Raw genomic sequence first — 17,842 nt, forward strand, 5'->3', positions numbered from 1 at the left:
TGTCTGCGAAAAGCAGATCTTCAGAACGACGTGAGGGTTGTAAAAATACCACCAGCAAACTTCAAGTGTCAGCTGGTGCGTAATCGTGCGTATGACTGACTCTGCACAACTCCCAGGTGCGTGATTTGCCCGTGTGGCAGAGAGGGTGATTGCATGGTATCAAAAGTAGTGTATGTGTAGTGTGCAAGTTGTGCGGTGGCGATTATATAGGAAAAACGTTACGTCCACTGTGTCTTAGGGTCAAGGAGCATCTAGATGTACTCGCAAAATATAAACTCTCCACCCAGCTCGGAGCACATCGTAGAATAAACCATCAAAACTCCGAAATAGAGGTAGAGGTTACTATTCCATCGCTCGAGTCCAAGATCATAGCACACAGATCACTAGAGGCACCCGCCAAAAGTCCAAAAATGAACAGGAAGGATGAGAACATTGCTCTCACAAACGAACTAGCCCCATATCAAAATTTGTGTGGGTTCTGATCTGCGGGGCAGGCCGTCAAGTCCCTATAAAAAACCCTTGTGACTTGTAATTGTGGTACGTGGTGGTCTGCTGCGTTACTAAGTCTAGCTAATGAGGTAAGCACTAGCGAATGTGTTGCTGTTTGAGTTTGCCTACCATTTGGATGCTTTCTGTAGGTGATAAGGCGCTTGAGAGAATAAATCACTACTGGCTTTGATTTTTTCTTTTCTTTTTCTGTTTTTTAGTCATCCTCCGTAATACATTTATTCAAGCCATATTGAAAGCATGTGCTGTAGACTAGAACAGATCAATTGAAGAGCAGTTTTTTCTGTTAGCTTTTTTATTTCTTCAGTAAAATCCAGCGAAGGAGAGTGCTACTTAGTCAAACTATTGATTGTGATCTATTCTGTTGCTGAAATAAATGCAAAAAGTGGGAATTTAGTGTTGCCACTAGTCAAAGGATAAGCGCGTAAATGAAGTAATAAAGTCTTTGTGAGACGAGAAAGAAGCTGTTAAAAACGAAATTGAGCTGACACAGTTCGAATAATGTTTTTGTGCATCTGAGCCGCGGAAATCTCACAAACGACTTCAACTTCTCTTGGGTTACATGATTTTTAAGATGACTACTGACCAAAGTCTCAATCCTATCTAACAATCACTAAAAATTGTACTCACCCTTGCGGCATTTTTCACGGTTTGCAACCGTTCTTTTTTCCCAGTTTTTTAAACAAGTTTTATTTCTTCCACTTTTTCTTCTCACTCAATGATGTTTTGCAGTTTCTTCTTTAGTGTTACATCTCATTCGTTTGCTGGATTTCTTTCCAGCTTTGCTTCTAGGACTTTTCCATACTTTTTTTAGAAGTATATCGAACAATGACACCATTTCAGTATCTATATTTAGATTCACCCTGTCACGAAATTGGTGCCGAAACCCAAGGGAAAAGTGGAGTACAAGGGTGTATAAGAGCGCAAGTTCTAGCATTATTCGTAGGAACTAAAACGGCTCCGAGGCCGTTTTTTAGGACGACCAGAGGCGATTGAGCGGGAAAACACTTTTCCCTAGGGTCTCAGTACCATGTCAATTTCGTGATACGTTCACTTTAAGGACAGGATATGTACCAGTCATATAACTTTGCCAGTGCTCTTGTACTATTACATCCACTGAGTTCTGCTGAGCAAACAACATCGGATATGCTTCGGTCCATTCAAGAAAAGGTTTCAAAAAATTACTTCTTTCGTTCTTGTTCTTCTTCTCTTTCCTACATTGTTTCTTCTTCCTCTTTCTATACTCCGAGGCTCTTTCGCCTGTTCTTATCCTCCGCTTCAATTACATACCTCTTCAAAAATATATATCGTCAATAACGTATGCAATATGTGTAATGTCGTCGAGTACAGCAGTGCTTCTAAATAGGATCAACTAAAGCATTTTGTTTTTTCAGTCGATCTGAGCTAAAATGGTGGAGCTGCAGCGTCTTCAGACCGCAGACGTTCGCTACGCGATCTCACGATCATGCGGGGACATCGTCGAAGCTCTTATCCTGCTGCATTGCCCGGTAAGCATGCGGTTTCTCAAGTCATAGATCAGGAGCTTTACCCAAACATTATTCACAATTTAACTGCCATTCAAACGAGAGGTGTGTTGTTAAACGGAACTCAGAATTCAATTGAACGCGGAAGCACTTGGATAGAGAGGTTGGCAAAATGTTTTCAAAATGGTTTCGTTCTACTCTGTGTTTCTGACGTATATTTCTTTGATTATTTCTAAAAAAAAGTCTGGTACCGAGTGCTTAGGAACTCCCGGTGATTGCCAACGTTTTTAAACTTTAAAATGTACCAGATGAGAAACGAAGTCAAGTTCTCGTTGATTGCGTATCCCTGTTCCACCTCATGGTTTCATACGTAACAGTCAAATTATAACTATTTGTAAAGAAGGTCGTTTTTCTCTGTTTTCTTTTCACGAAGAAGCAACAAACCATGTTCCTCAGGACGGCTTCAGGTGTTGGACAGCGCGGGTCTTTCTTGTGTTTGTTACGCATAGTTGTTCTCATTCAAGGTAGGTGTTGTGCAGCGGAGCTTTCAAGACTTAACTGACATGCACGTATGTACGTGTATGTGAATGCGGGTATGCGTATGCACATGTATGTGTGTATGTACATATGTGCGTGTATCATGCTATACAATAACGCGCTTAGTCGGTGTGTGTGTCACGAAAATAAATCTTTGCAATTTTTGTTTGATACTCTGGTAGTTTGCAAATTTGCAAACTATCATGCGGGCTTATTCTGTCACGTGTGTGCGTCTGTGTGTGTCTCAGTCACGAAATTCCAAAAAAAGAGGGAGACGGGTGCCATGGCGTCGAATTTTTGCGCGGCAGCCCCAATGATAGGATGGGTTTCTATGACTCATTCGCGTATCTATTTCCATGCATAGTTCCCTGATGCTGCTAACATCCTTTCTCCAAGAAGTGGAAACACACATACAAACGGCTGCTTGGATACAACACTGGCCAACGCACGTTCACGGGGTCTGACGTGGAGTTTTATCTTCGCCACCCCGATGATGATATTCACCTCTTTTCATGTTAGCACATCATTCTGTGCTAATAGTTGAGAGCGGAGGAAACCCAAACTTCGAAAAATGTTTCCAAATTGTGGAGATTTGAGAGAAATATAGATGTAAAATCGAGTTTGGTTGTTCTCCAAATATAGTACTGACGGGCTTGGGAAAAAAATCACGAGATCTCATCTACGCCTAAATTTTTAAGGAAAAAAATTGAAAAAAGCGTTAATAGAAGAACAAAAACAATTACAATTTTACGAAAAAAGTCACCACTTTTATATGACTGAAAAATTGTTTTCTGTTTCTGCGATACTGCGATACATATGTATCTCTGAAGATGGAACCACTTCGGCCAAACTATATGTAGTCTCTTCATTCAATTATTTCTTCATCGGCTGCATCGATTTTATTGATTTGGGTGTTCTTTAGCTCTAGACGAAGTAAAAATTTGACCGACTTTGTTTTCTCTCATGCTGAATATGGTTGCTTCTTTTTTTTCCCATAAAAACCGATTTTAACGATTTGCTAATTTTCGTACAATTCATTCAAAATTTAATTAATATGTTTCCATCTGATATTTTGGTGTTGACTAAGAAGACAGTAGTCATCTAGGAAAATTTCAACGGTATCTTTCCATGGATTTTCTTGCACAGTGCGTATGGATCGTATGTATATACGTACGTATGTATACGTAGATATATACACCTGTATAGATGTACTGATGTACGTATGAGTGTATGTGTGCATGTATGTATGCATTTACGTTGGTTGATGCTTCGACTGCTGGTTTAATCAGCAATTACAGTGCTTGTAACGGTGCTGTGGTTGAAAACAGTTGGAACTGTGATTGATCTTGGTGCGTTTCTTTTGCCCTTAAATTGGGAAACTAGGATCTAAACCACAGGTTAAGATCCCCCGAATGTTTAGATTTTTTCTTCTTTTTTTTAAATTTCGGCATGCGGAGGCGATCGTTTGCAAATATCGTCAGTTTTGATCATCAGTCAAAATCGGGCATCGGGCAAAAACAATGGTGAGAAGTTAAAATGCTAAAGAACTGGAAAAAAGCCAGATGCCAGTTACCTGTGAGAAAGTGCCCCATCTTTTGAATTAGCAGTGATGCTTGCATACAAATTAACTCAACCACGATATGACTTCGCACCAATAACTGCTCTTTTCTAAATTCAATCGAAGGCGGATAGCTAAAGTGATTTTTCTAAATTTGCAGTTTCCAGCAAGCTGAAGCTTGGAAAGTCGTTTGTTTCGTTGCGATTGTACTTCTGGAAGGGTACTTTTAAATTTGGAATCTACGGATGGTAATGACCTCAGTGCAGTATCTAGTGTATGTCTCGTTGATATAGTCAGGCTAAATCCTTCTTTCGTTGTGGTAGGCGCTCCGTTTTCCTTAAAACACGTTGCTGGCAGTATGGAAAGCACCTGATAAAGAGTGCCATTGACTCAGTGGATCTAAATGGGAACTTTACAAAAGATGAGCAGTAACTAGCCGCTTGTTGAACTCTTGCTACCAATACACTTTCCGACAAAAATTGCTTAATTCGCAAGGGAAGAACAAAAAGGCATGAAGCTTTTAAAGCACAAAACGTAGGCAGCAGAAAAACCCACGTTGGAAGTAGACAATTCCGACAGCGTTTTATGGAAAGCGTCAGAAGTATAACTATAGTGAGGTCAAAGCGACATAAGCTCGGTTCAGTTGCGTAAGGTTCAGTTGTGGCTGCGCTCGAAGCGGCGTGCGATCAGAATGGGGCCATAGCGAAGTGCGGCGATGAATGGTTCACTCTCGCTTTTCGAGAGCGGCTGCTTATGTAACTGCACCTAATTTCACGTCATTTCGACCTCCTTTAGCAAATAGAACTGTGTTTCAAAAAAAAAAAACTCTATGTTGTTGTCTATGGTTAATCCCGTTTGAGTTGATAAAGAACTCACCTCTGTTACGCGTACGTACGTTTGCCGCAGATATCGTCGTGGTACATCTCCGTGTCCGGAATAGAAAGCAGACATTCACGATAGCGCGAATGATCGGCGTTGAGTTTTTTTTACTAGCAGATGCATATAAAATATAGTTCTCAAGAAAGAACAAAACTTAACTTCTAGTAACCAGGAATCAGCACTTCTAGGAGACACCTGAACACTTCAGTTCATGCGACGAAACAACTATTTACACTTGTACGATTGACGAAATGAAAACTCATCCAGTAGATTGCGTCACGGGACAGGTATAGAAAGATGCCTTGGAGGTGATTCTACCGCTAATACAACTCAGATGTCAACACTCCCAGCTCGTATAGGTTCAAAAAATGTTTCGTTGGGTAAAATAAGGCCTCAGTGTACGTTTGAGTATTTTTGCACTCCCATTCTTGAGAATAATCTTTATGCGTACTAGTGCGAAGTGCCGAACATCGAAAACTTCTGCTAGCGATGTCCTTACGAATCGCAGGGCAGAGGCGACACCATAAGCCATAAACGGAAAAGTCGGACGTCCACAGACGCATTTTCCTAGCAGAAACATTTGGTGCATTAGCCGCCCACAGCTGAACTACAATCAAGTGCAACTAAGAAAAGAGCGGGAGTAAAACATTTAGGGTTGTTTCGAACTTTTCGTAACTCAGTACCTGTGGATCAGATAGTTGCGAAGGATCTCTCTTTTCAAGCTTCGAAAAAGTGATACCTGAAGAATTGCGAATTACCTCAAAAGCGGTGGTAGGAGAAGACCTTTGCAGAAAGTAAACCATGCGAAATCTAGCATGTCCTGCAACAAGAGATTTCGTATTTCCTGGATCTCTTTACTCCTTAATTCTTTACTTCCTTCCGCGGACGCAACAACAACAACCTCAACAATCTAAGTCCGGCCTTTTGCAATATTTGTGAGGTGTGGAGCGAAGCTGGTGAAACAAATGTCAGTGTTGGTTAAGAAAATTCTGTGAGTGAGACCGAAATTGCAGAGATCACCGCAATCCTAATTGTTCACAAGTCGTTCCTGAATTCCGGCTTTGGAAGTCATATTCAATGACAATAGGATCTCCTAAGACTTTTTTATTTACAGTTTAAAAATTAGGTATTAATAATAATAATAAAAACAAAATAATAATAATAATAATTATGAAATTATGAAAATCATAAAAACTTTGGAATTTACTTCTGTAAAGTTTGTACACAGTTGATTTTCCACCTAAAATTAAGGAAAAAAAGTTATAAATTTGAAACTTTCAAACTTGAAACAAATTCAAAACATGTGAAATAACGAATCCAGTCAATAGCAAAATTCCTCTTTTTCCGGAAGGAATGGAGAGAAATTCCAGTTTTTCTCGCTTTGCTCGCTGTGCACTGTTAAAAACTCGATGATTAGGAGAAAAAAGAATTCTCTTTTGTTCCACCAACTACGTACTGATTTCCAACATATTCAAATCTTCAGAATCTCCTGGAAGCGATGAGCGGTGTCAGATGCAGTGTCCTTGTTTTCAACGAGAACCCGCAATAAGTCTCGGTTTTTGCTTTTTCAGCAGTACTTCCTGTTGCTCATTTCGTTCACCTTGGAGTCGTAAGCGCTAAACTGACGTGGGTTCGCTGCTTGCTCAGCCATTTTGCAGTAATTCGCGGTGACATCGCACACATCCTCACTAATTCGAAAGAATTGCTTCCACGTAGCTCCACACACCAATTCAGTTTTCAAGTTGCAGGCAGAGCGATGGCTAAGAAGGTGAGCTGTCAAAAGGTCCTGCCACATGTCTCGCTCCATTCATCAGCACAACTCTTTTCTTATAGCTATTTTTGATCTTTTTCTGCTCCCAGAAGAGATTTCACCCAGGAAGGTGGTGCAGTATGTGCGTTTTTGTGTTGTGTTTAAAGTGAACTCTCGACTTCTCCAAGAGTAAATGACACGTTCAGGAAGTATGGAATATATCATAGTCTGGTCCAGTACAATGGCGTAAGCGGTTGCCCTGACTTAGTCCAACAGATCGAGTCGCTCGCAACTGAAGGCTCAACCTCGCCGCTTCGAGCAGCCCCTTACAGAACTGCATCGAGCTCTAGGTCGTTTTGACCCGATTTTCGTTCCAGCGCAAGTTTCTGCTAGTTTTATGAAAAGTAATTGTCATGCTGATACCAGGTATGGCGGACTAGGTTACTAGACCCACACCAACCTGCTAAGTCGTCTTTTGAAGCTGATTTTGAGGGTTTAGGATAGTGACTAGCAGTTCTGCACCAAATCTCCTTTTATCAACCTATCATTGCCGTAGGAACACTTATGGAGTGAGGTGGAAAAAGAATAAATGTGGAGTCATTAGAAAGACAATGGTCCTTTCATTCGTATAGAAATTAGAAATCTTATTGGAAAATATCAAGGAAGGTTATTCCTTGACAATATGTCGTTCTATAGCAGCCTTGGACTGCTCAATGCTTCAAACACTTCTTCATCTGAGAATTGAACCGTATTCTCAGGGAGTAGCAGTTATTTGAGAGCGGTGTCTTGCTCATACACAGTGACTAAGAAGGTCGTGAAAACGATCGATAAATCAGCACAGTTTTCCTACCAACTCATGTGAGCTTCACAGCAGTTGTTGTTTCCTCAAATGTTATGAATGTTGAATAGTCCTAAAACTTCTACTCTGATCCATATTTTCTTCGGACATACATCAATTTATTCAAAAAAAGTTGTGCATATGGTCAGTTCAACACCAGCGAAAACAGCACAGATTTTTAATTTCTATGTGCTTTAAAATGCGATGTTTCTAATTCATAAAACTCTTTCTAGAGCACATAGTTGATTTGAGAAACCTTTTCGGAGTAGAATGGTTGTTGACATCGTTGCCAGGACGTCTCCTGCCGTCACGCACATTCCATCCTCGCATTAGGTAACATTTTTGTAAAGGTGTGAGGTGGTGGAAATAGGGTGGCAAAATCTCTTTTCACAAGATTGGGAAGCTCCCACATATTTGTTCCGAAGCACATAAACTCACACTTGGACCAATCAATCGATGGTAGCACCTATCCTCTTTAAGTGCTCGTTTAAAACAAGAACTGCTTTCAGCAGCAAAACTCTCCTATTACTCCTATCACTCCCTATCCTAACTTTCATCTTTAAGGTACTTTATTTCCAGACAACATTAGGATATTAATCTTCCATTAATTTAGAGAACTTTAAACTCATGATATGTCCTCCCTGATATCTGGGCGATTTTGGCATGCGATCCGACTGGATTTTCATGAAGCAGATGATTACATAAAGCATTTATGAAAGTTTTGGGTCGTTCCATGACTTTCCTTGACTTCTTACTATTCTCTTTTCTTTTATAGCGGACTTTCGATGTCTCCCTTCAAAAATGGACCAGCGTGACAAAAAACTCCTCACGGCCAACTGAGGAAACTGCATTACTCCCCGGAAAAAAACAGTATGTACAGTCTTAGTGGATGTTTGGAAAGGAAAATTTGAAAACGAAAACAAAGCTTTTGAACTACACCGTCTTCGCCGCAATTTTTCCTCAGCAACAAGCAGCAATGGCGGTCATTATTTTCAATGCTGATGTATAATAATGTAACGGTTTAGTGCTTTGAGTCAAAATTAAATGTTATCCTTTGTTCGTTAAGCACTCGCACTGACATAATTTCGTGAGGATTGGAATCCCATGGAATAGCCAGATGGCCGACGACAAAATTATATAGCTTCAAGACCACTGATATATGTTTTCGTCAATTTCTCATTGCATCAACGGTCAACTTTTTTTCCTCCATTATAGTTATGTACATGACATTTCACGTTAGTGAGTGATCCAGTCACTTTGCTTTTTTTTGGTCCACAATTTCACAACAGCAATATTCCCATTCGCTTCGCTACTGCAATCTTTCCAACTTCCATTCCTCCCGATCTCTCTTGAAACAACAATTAAACAGTACGTTCGTAGCCCAGAAAATCAAGAATCAAGAAAGAAAATAGTACTTTTCTGGAATCTTCCTGGGTGATGGGGGACTTTAAATTCCACTTGGCTTTCGATGACGTCATACGTGGTATCCATAATCAAAGGAAAAACTTAGATTGCGACTAATCTTTTACAGAAGCGCCGATAACGTTTTTTTTTTGAAAAATATGCTTACATACAGCGTTAGTAGATGAAGTAAACAGCATTCGGAGTCCTTTTTAGGTTTAATCCTGTGAGCTGTTGGAATTTGGGAATGGCTCCCGGCTCAGCTTCTTCATGCTATCACGCTGTCCTGTAAATAAAGCGCGGTTTCCTCTACTTTTGATCCACTGCATTTGCTCTTGAAAACTGTTTTTGAAGTTTGAGATTTCTGGAAAACTTCCTTTTGTCTAGAATTTACTCCTTTTCAATGCTTACAATGATAAGACAATAAACAATACTGATAAAGTCAAAAAAGTTTATGCGAATGAAAAATAAATTCACGGGACGAGCCAGTAGTAAATTGAAGTGGAACGCTTGGGCGTATACAGGCAAAGATCAACGCCGTGCACTTTGTTTTTTATCCTTTAACCTTCATCCCAAAAGTTTGGGAATCAGAGTAACTGGAAATTGAGCCCTTACTTCTATTTCTCTAAGTTAATTAAAGGCATTACCACACGAATCTGAGGTGGTACGGGTTTCAGGTGGAGTATCCGTATACGGGATCGTAGATTATGAAGACGTGAGTAATTTCTTCCATTTATTACTAATTGGCGTAAAAGAACGACCCGGAAGATGCGGCGCCGCACAAAGCTGGCGCGCTCCAGTCGAACTCCTTGTACAAAATAGCGCGCCAGAACGTCCGAAGCCGTATCTTCCGGACCGTTTTTTACGGCAATTAGGAAGAAATGGACGGAATCACCCCCTCTCCATAATCTACTGTCCCTTATACGGATACTCCACCTAAAATCCGTACCACCTCGGATTCGTGGAGTGATGCCTTTAATACAGCCGGCAACGTCTGCGAGATTGGGCTTGGCGTGGATCAGGAAAGGATCGGCGTTGTTCGTGCTCTCTTGGAAAAATGTTTGGTCCACTTTTTTCTCTGTTTGTAGATTCAGATTGTTTTGAACAGGTGCATAACTACTGCTGCATAAGTTCACCTGACTTGTGCATAACCACTCTGTTTTCAGAAAACTGACTTGAAAACTTGTACCCTGTATACAGTCCTGATCAAAACATATTATGTAGGCCTCCCTCGATAGATTTGCATAACAACGAACATTTCACTCTCTGGTTTCCTGTCACCACGCGTAGCTCCTCGTTCTTTCGATTGCTTAATCGACCCAGTCTTCCGAAGGTGATGTGGCCGTTACGTAAAGTTTCGTTGCGATTGCTTGTAGGCTGAAAGTCTGTCACGCGAATGTCATGTCCGCATGTGAATTGTGACGTTGTGAGCACAGTGCATGCCTAGGAGAATCATCTTCTCGATGGATGCACGGAGACACAAAATTGCATGTACATTATCTCTTCGAGCAATCGTTGTTAGGACAGAGCCAACGCAAGGCTTTGCTGCTTCAAGCCGTCGAATGGGCTGCGATACGCGATTTTCAGACCCTGAATAAAGGCGTATCAAAACAACCTGAATCCTGGTGCATTGGCATAGGTGGTTGAGGTCGAGATGGCGGCGCAGTGGAAACCTTCCTCATCTCTGAAGTCCGACTGGGGCTAATAAATGTTTTACCTCCACCGCAACCGCTTGCGCAGTTGCACCGGGCTTCAGTCGTTTTTGCCTTGTTGCATGTGCTGGTGTCGTAATCAATGAGCAGCATATATTCTTCTTTCTGGGTTCTCTGAAGGTCAGTATAGAGTTCGGGGTGTTACTTCTGAGTGAGTGCTTGATCCCGATTAATTCTCCCTAATCGTCCTGGAAAACAGCCTTATTTCCTACAAGATACGTCAGGACGTTTTGCGTCTTCGGGCGAGCGTTCGACAATAAACGAGTTCTCCACAGCAGCCTATTCAAGTAAAGTCCATGAATAGGCTGCTGAGGGAACCTGAGCGTGCGAAGAGCGGCAAGTCGTAACCTGCCTCAAAGAGCGAAGACAACTTTCACGCCGCTTTTCAGAAAGATTGAGGGACTTTGAGCGTGGTTAGCTCAAACTCTTTCTGCAAACTGATTTATGTACAGCCGAAACTTCACATTGTCCCACAGAGGTCCCAACAGTTCCATGATATGCTGCTTTTAAAGAATAATAGCAGGAGGTTGCATCGAGATAGGGATTCGGTAGAAAGCACTGTTTCGTCTTCTTCGTCCGATATCTTGTTCCTTGCAGGCTAACCTTGGACATACAGTGTAGAGTGATGAAGCCTCTTAAAATTTTCTTCTCAAATCTCTCAATTTAGGAGAAGATGTCAATGAGAAGTTGCGCAGAGAAGAGATCGTTGTACGCACGCGAACCTGCTCGATCGGCTTCTGCTCCGCCACGTAAACGGTGGTTTCACAAAGGTTCGTACAACTTTCAGTAGAACTATGATTGAATTGTGCTCCCTCGAAATTTTGTTGGCATCACCTGAGCTCATTTGAACTGGTTTACTATACACGTTATAATTTCCGAGGTTAGGTCCTTTCCAATAGTAATTTGGATCTTCAAAAGTATGGTCGAAAACGCGAAACAATAAATCCTGAAATCTTGCCTGACAAAACACTTGTTTTCTTCAACGAAAGAGATGGAACCAACTCTAGACGATTACATTTCGCCACTTGGTCAGGGTGGAAGAAATTGTCTCGCGGAGAAAATTGGCACCTCTGGCTGATAGCTTAATAAAAAGTGCTTTGCTTTTCCGCAGCCACTCTTGAAAACGACATCCAATTTTTTTAGCGGGAATAATGTAACATTAAAAGTTTTCGTGGAAGCGTTCTTCAAGTAGTGTCGTTGCTTCTGCCGTCGTGCATAATAGGTTGTAAGAAACGTTCCACCGAAAATTCTTTTAAATTTTCTGTGACTTTACTCAGAGCAATTAATATCCAACAATATATTTACTACGGAAGTTTATAACCTTCCCGTTCCTGTCTGGTAAGCCATTGATGAACCCCTGCATAGGATTCAAGCCAAAAAGTTGTCAATCGCTGTCTTGAGGTTGTCGAACTCGTTGAACCCCATGAAGAAGGTGCTTTTATTTCGACAGGGACAACGGTAGACCGACGGCGCAATGCCCGGCGAATGCGGCGGGAGGGCAGCCGACTGCTGGCCGATCTCTGCATTTTTTTTGCATTTTGCGGTGTCCATTGCGACGTGCGGAAGTTGTTGTTCACTTATTTTACAAATCAACAAAAGCACGCACGGTCACCTTCACATCGCCACTTAGGAAAAGCTTCGAGAGCATCCTGCACGGTTCTTGCATTTGCTGAAGCATTTCATTTATTTCTGAAAGAAACCTGGATTTTTAATTTTTTTTTTTGTGCAAGTCTTCCCGAGCATCCTAATGTTATCCTCCTGTATATTGAAACGAGACGTATTTATGGTTTCTGCATGACCTTTGTGCATGCCTTTCGTCGGATGCAAGTATCCAGTCACAACGATGAGAGACCGTTAGGGGAAAAACACGCGGTTCCTTTATGTAAAGAAATCCTTTCGTTCTTAGGTCTTTCGAAATTTACCATTGCTTTCAGAACTCTGGTCCACTGCGTTTCGTGACTAGCAGAATAATCCGGATTTGTAACTGGTCACTTTCTTTTTTATTTCCTATCTCCACCACTTTTTTCAGCTCCTCTCGAAAGAGTTCACTCACAGATGACGGTATGTGACGAATTGACTCGCAAACTAGTCGGGGCGATTACCACATGGCACGATATCCACAGCAATCTGCTCAGACTCAGCATAGGTTCTCAGTTTCGGACCGTTCTTCATTCCTTCCTTTGTTCGTGAGCAGGCGGTCGAATCCCGCCGTCGGAGAATGTTGTGTGCATTTTCTGGGAGTGGAATTGGTACATGTTTTCGTGAAGACAGATTTTTTTCAGACAAATCCTGCTCAGACATATCAATCAGTGATCAGTCATCGATTTCCTCTGACTCGGACGAAAGTGCGAATGGTAGGTCGCCTACTGAATGGAGAAGAGTGCTTTTCTCTAAATCAGTGCAATACTTCCTGTAGTTAGTCATTTTAGTGAAAAAAATAGAATTTCGGCCTATAGATGCATATGTGAGTGGCGTGAAAGTTGGCTCTTCTTCAGGTGCCGACTACGCGAACAGCAATGCAGCGAGGTTTTCCCTTTCGAACCCGGAACTCACGTCAATGCAGATCAAACAGATGTTTCCGGAGCTCAGCGAGCACTGGAGGTATGAAAACTTTTCTTAAATTTCACTTCACCTTTTAAGGAATAAACTCTCCTTTATTTAATTTTTTTTCTCGTATGTCACTTATTGTAATAAGGATACTATTGTAATAAATGGATGCCATTGTAATAAACTTCTGCAATACTGTTGTTGATGTGTGGTGCGCTGAGCGACTCAAAAAAGGAAGATGTGCAGGAAGCCTACCGACGAACCCTCCGGAACCCAACCGATGTCTTCGTCGCCGATTTCTGGTTCTTCCAATTTCCGCATCAAAACAGTTCGTTTGAAATTGGGAGCTACTATCAGTCGAATCCCAACGATTTCCAAAAGAAAATAAGCAAAGTGAAGGCGTAAGATCATTCAAAAGATAGCGCTATACCGAGCTCATCGTAGAAGATCGTTGGGATTGGGATTTGCCTGGACTCCAATACGTGAACTAGCCGAGGAACAGCTAATTCGCGACCAAACCTACGCCGGTAAACTGGGAACATGCTACGTTAATCGGATCAGAAGTGAAGAAAGAAGGATGGACTGCGGTACCCCGTGTGACAATCTTGGCACTGTCATCGGAACTGCACTACAGAAGAGGCGACCGTCTGATGGAAGATTGTAGCGGCTCCTTTCTCCCCAACAACAGGACAATCGATTGGAACACTACAGACTCCAAACAGCGAAATCTCTATGGCGAAGATGGAAAGCTCTGAGTCTTTCTCCTATCCGTTCTTGAGTTGGAAGAGGTTGGGGATTTTGACTCTGTAGAACTCTAGTTCTCTCGATTCCTTGGTATAAGCTGAGTCAGTGCGCGTCTTCTGCGCATTTTATCCACAGAATCTATCCTTTAGTGTTTTTAGATCGGTGCATAATCACTGCGGCTTTTTTCATCAAAAATTGTCGTTTTTCAAAATTTTTGTTCGTGAAAATAAACTTTTCGTTTCAGTTGATGGAAATACCATCGAAATTCATGCAGCGTCCGCCATATTGTGCTGTACCGGTTCGAGAAAGGTTGGAATGCAGCAGAGACATTTTGCGACCTCAGTGACAATTCCGCTTCTTTCCTCCTACCCGCCCCACATTTACACCTTCTGGTATTCTTTTGGGTGAAACAACTCGCCAAACCCAAACCTACTTTTTTGAGGTTTCCGAAAAGAAGAAACAATTCATCCCCAGGGAATCTCCAGGTGCGGAGCTTGCTCATTCAAATCTGTAGCAAATCGCTGAAAATTCGAGCACCTTTGGCTTTGTTCTTGTCGCAGAGTTCCAGCCAAACTCTGTATTCTTCCGTGCTTTGAGCGATGGTCGGACGTTCCACATTAAGATCTTCAGCCAAACGTGCCTGGTCCTCGAAATTTCTCTCTTCCTTCTTCATCTACAAGGTTTATATCGCCCAATTTGAACTTCTTGAACTATCTTTCAATTTTGCTTTTGCCGATTGTTCCTTCGCCAAGAAGTTCGTTCAGATCGCGATCGCATTCCATACTTTCTCGAATTGGTAGAGTGTAGTAAGACGGATGTGGATATGATCTTCGGTAGCATTTTCATTGATCCAAAGGAGACGATTATTTTCACACAAAAAATCTAAAAAAGCGACGATTATGAGAGAAGAAAAAATGATTAATAATGCACCGACCCAGTACATTGTTTCCGAATGATATATCGGTACAGAAATATGACGGATGTGGATATGATTGGTAGAGAGGGAACTTTCACCCGAAAAAATAAAGAGAAGACCAGATATTTGAATCGTAAAGGTATAAAAAGGAAGTGCAAATCCCTCGAGATTCTATGTCATCAAATGGGCGGAAAAAAATTTTGCTTAAACGCAAACGCGCCGATCCGACCACGTTGCGGAAGGGGTTTTAAAAGAAGCTTCGTATTTTGCATTACGTTTTGTCGCACTTACAGTTATAGTGGTGAAATGTGATGGATCTGCGTGGCGTTTGCAAACTTGCTGTTCTTTTGTTCGCCGCTTTCTTATAACTCCCTTCAATAGCGCGCATTTTTCAGAAGGAGACTTTTGGGATCAGCACTTTATGATCTGTCCATTGAACTGCCTCTATTATAAAGTTGAAACTTTTTTCGTCATACTTTGAACCTTGCTGCTAATTGACCTCACGAACGAAGCGCTCTCAATTGTATCCCAACAAACAACGGCTGCACATAACTACTGTTGTTAACTCCGCAGCATAGGAAAGAAAGAAAGCAGTGAAAAACCACAAATCTGCAAACATTCAGCAGATTCGTCACATTCCACCGTTAGGACTGTACAAGAAGCTGGACTTTTTTTAAAGTGAACTCTTTCACGCCAATATCCAGTATTAATTTGTGATTGTGTGCGAAAGATTTAAACCTCATTCTGAGCGCTCAGTTCTTCCAACGGCAGATCTAGAGCGATGATAAGAAATTCCACCGCGACTACACGATCGATGATTCAACACATATCCAGAGCAACCAAGCAGTTGTAGTACCTCAGAATTCGATAAATTGGTAGTAGTGAGCGCTTGGTGCTATTTCTGCTGCATGAACCAAGAATTTTAACGTGCTGCTCCCATGTCCAGCATCCATTCCTAAAATGGTCTCATTTTTGTGCGGGATACGGGTAGCAACGAATTTCTTAGTCTTGTCTCGACAAGACGTATTATGAACTTCAGTACACGTGGGCTCAGACTACAATTCACTTCAACTCGTAGTTTTTTTTCAAGACGAAGATAACGAGGAAGAAGTCCATACTTATGACTCTGCTCACCTATTCTAGTCTCCCTTTCTTTTTTCTATACCATCTGAGATCGTTTCGTGTGCATTTTTTCTGATTCTTATAGGATTCTTTTCCACAGATAGATTAGAGCAGAATAAATTCTACTCTACCTTATCAGTTTTTTTTTCTATTCATTTCAATCAGGGACCTAAATGTTTTCTTCTGTTTGAGCCCTTCTACGAGATACGGGATGCAGACGAGCTGCTACATAGTTTCGCACATGGTTGACTGACTTTTTAAATCACAGACTTGGAAGTAGCCTTGGCATCGTGAAACAGTTCTTGCGTCCATTTGCAGTAGCTGGTTGGTTAACGATTTATGAATCAATTCACAGGTTCTCGCGCTTTTTCCACGAATACATCGACAATCCATTCATTATATGGGATTTCTTAGTGTGTTTTCCCATGTTCGCCTGTGAAGAGAATTCTGTTTTCATGGAGTGTACATTGACACAGTAATTCCTTCTCTTCTGTAGTGAATACATCACTGCAACGGTTTTAATCATTGAAAAGGCATCCCAATGCTCTGTCACTAACACAAATATCTCAATCGGTAGATTTTCTTCCAAATATCCTAAGTCACACTTTATCTAAGCCATTTAGGATTGTGCACGTTTTTAGTTCTTCCACAAGGGGACCAAGTGGTTAGTTTTGAGCTCCTGCATATGTCGTATTGTTCGGAAGCAGGTTTCTTTTGTATTCTCCCTTTTTTCTCATTTTTGACCGTAAGGAAAAATGCATGCAAACGATGGATTTCGCTGCAGCCAATCTGTTATCCCGTTAGCGACCGAATGTTTTCTGTATGGCTGCACGAGACGTGGAATCAATCAGTCATTCTTCAGACTTTTGTTTCGTCATTTTTTCGCTGCAGGAAGAATTAACTCGAGCTCCAGAGCGGTGGCGGAAGTAGCGCAGTCGGTAGCAGCTGTTATGCCCGAAGAATCTGGATTAGTCCAGTTTGATTCAGCTCTGCTAATCCTTGTCTTTCAACACAAAACTTCTCAACTGCATTTCCATTTATTAGCAACTTCCTTCTAATTTTCGATACTATCGGTTCGAAACCACCCTGCCTACCAAGCATCTCATTGTTCCGGGTTTAATAGCTTGTCTGGGAGGACAAAAACACTGTCTTGACTCATCGGACACTCGCCCCCTGAAAGACCTCGAACGGTTCTCAGTTGAAGTCGAACGTGTAGGTCCAAATCCCCGAAGTGATTAATCAACGCGATGCGCTTTATCCGTCAACTTATGCATGCTCCAGAACATTTTTGCGTAGTGTTACTAGAAGGTAATTAATTTGTCGAGTTCCCTTATTGTAAAAATGCTTCCAGAAGCAGAAGTGAATGATCAGTAGACCGTCTCCTGTCATATTTACCTCGGTGTTGCCGGTCTCTCGCGTAAAAAATGGGGCATTCGATCGTCAGTTGGTTAAGCGCCACCTTAACCAACTTCTGCACATGTGACGCACAAATTTTTCTGGTAGGACCGAGAAATGATAAGAGACGAGAACTCGAAGTGGTCCGCTTCATCTCCCCTTTTACTAATTCGTTTTTTCTTTCCAATAAATTTTCTGAGAACCAAACATTGAGTTACTTTTGTAGCTTCCATAAACAAAATCCAATTGCAAATTATCCCCATCTTGTTTCATTTATTAATGGAATGAATTAAATGCGTTAAAGACAGCATCGTCATTTGAGGCTAAGAAGAATGGCGAGTAATCTGTTGCCTCATGTCTTGGCATTTGAAAAAGTGTGATGAATAGTTGCATTTTTGCACTTAGCTCATCATGTGACACCTTATCGTAGAAATATTTAGTAAATACTAGTA

General features: G+C 41.5%; 1 protein-coding gene across 1 annotated transcript; it reads left to right on the forward strand.

The window, feature by feature from the left end:
* Window positions 1–1,916: 1,916 nt before the first annotated feature.
* On the forward strand, window positions 1,917–13,877 carry RB195_019284 (uncharacterized protein; the record flags this gene model as incomplete). Its single annotated transcript, XM_064187069.1, has 6 exons — window positions 1,917–2,015; window positions 11,334–11,436; window positions 12,696–12,812; window positions 12,949–13,020; window positions 13,162–13,267; window positions 13,658–13,877. 6 exons carry the CDS (start codon window positions 1,917–1,919, stop codon window positions 13,875–13,877), a joined length of 717 nt encoding a protein of 238 aa, XP_064042950.1.
* Between the last annotated feature and the right edge of the window lie 3,965 nt (window positions 13,878–17,842).

The sequence above is a fragment of the Necator americanus genome, chromosome II (genome assembly GCF_031761385.1).
Source record: "Necator americanus strain Aroian chromosome II, whole genome shotgun sequence".
Taxonomy (NCBI): domain Eukaryota; kingdom Metazoa; phylum Nematoda; class Chromadorea; order Rhabditida; family Ancylostomatidae; genus Necator; species Necator americanus.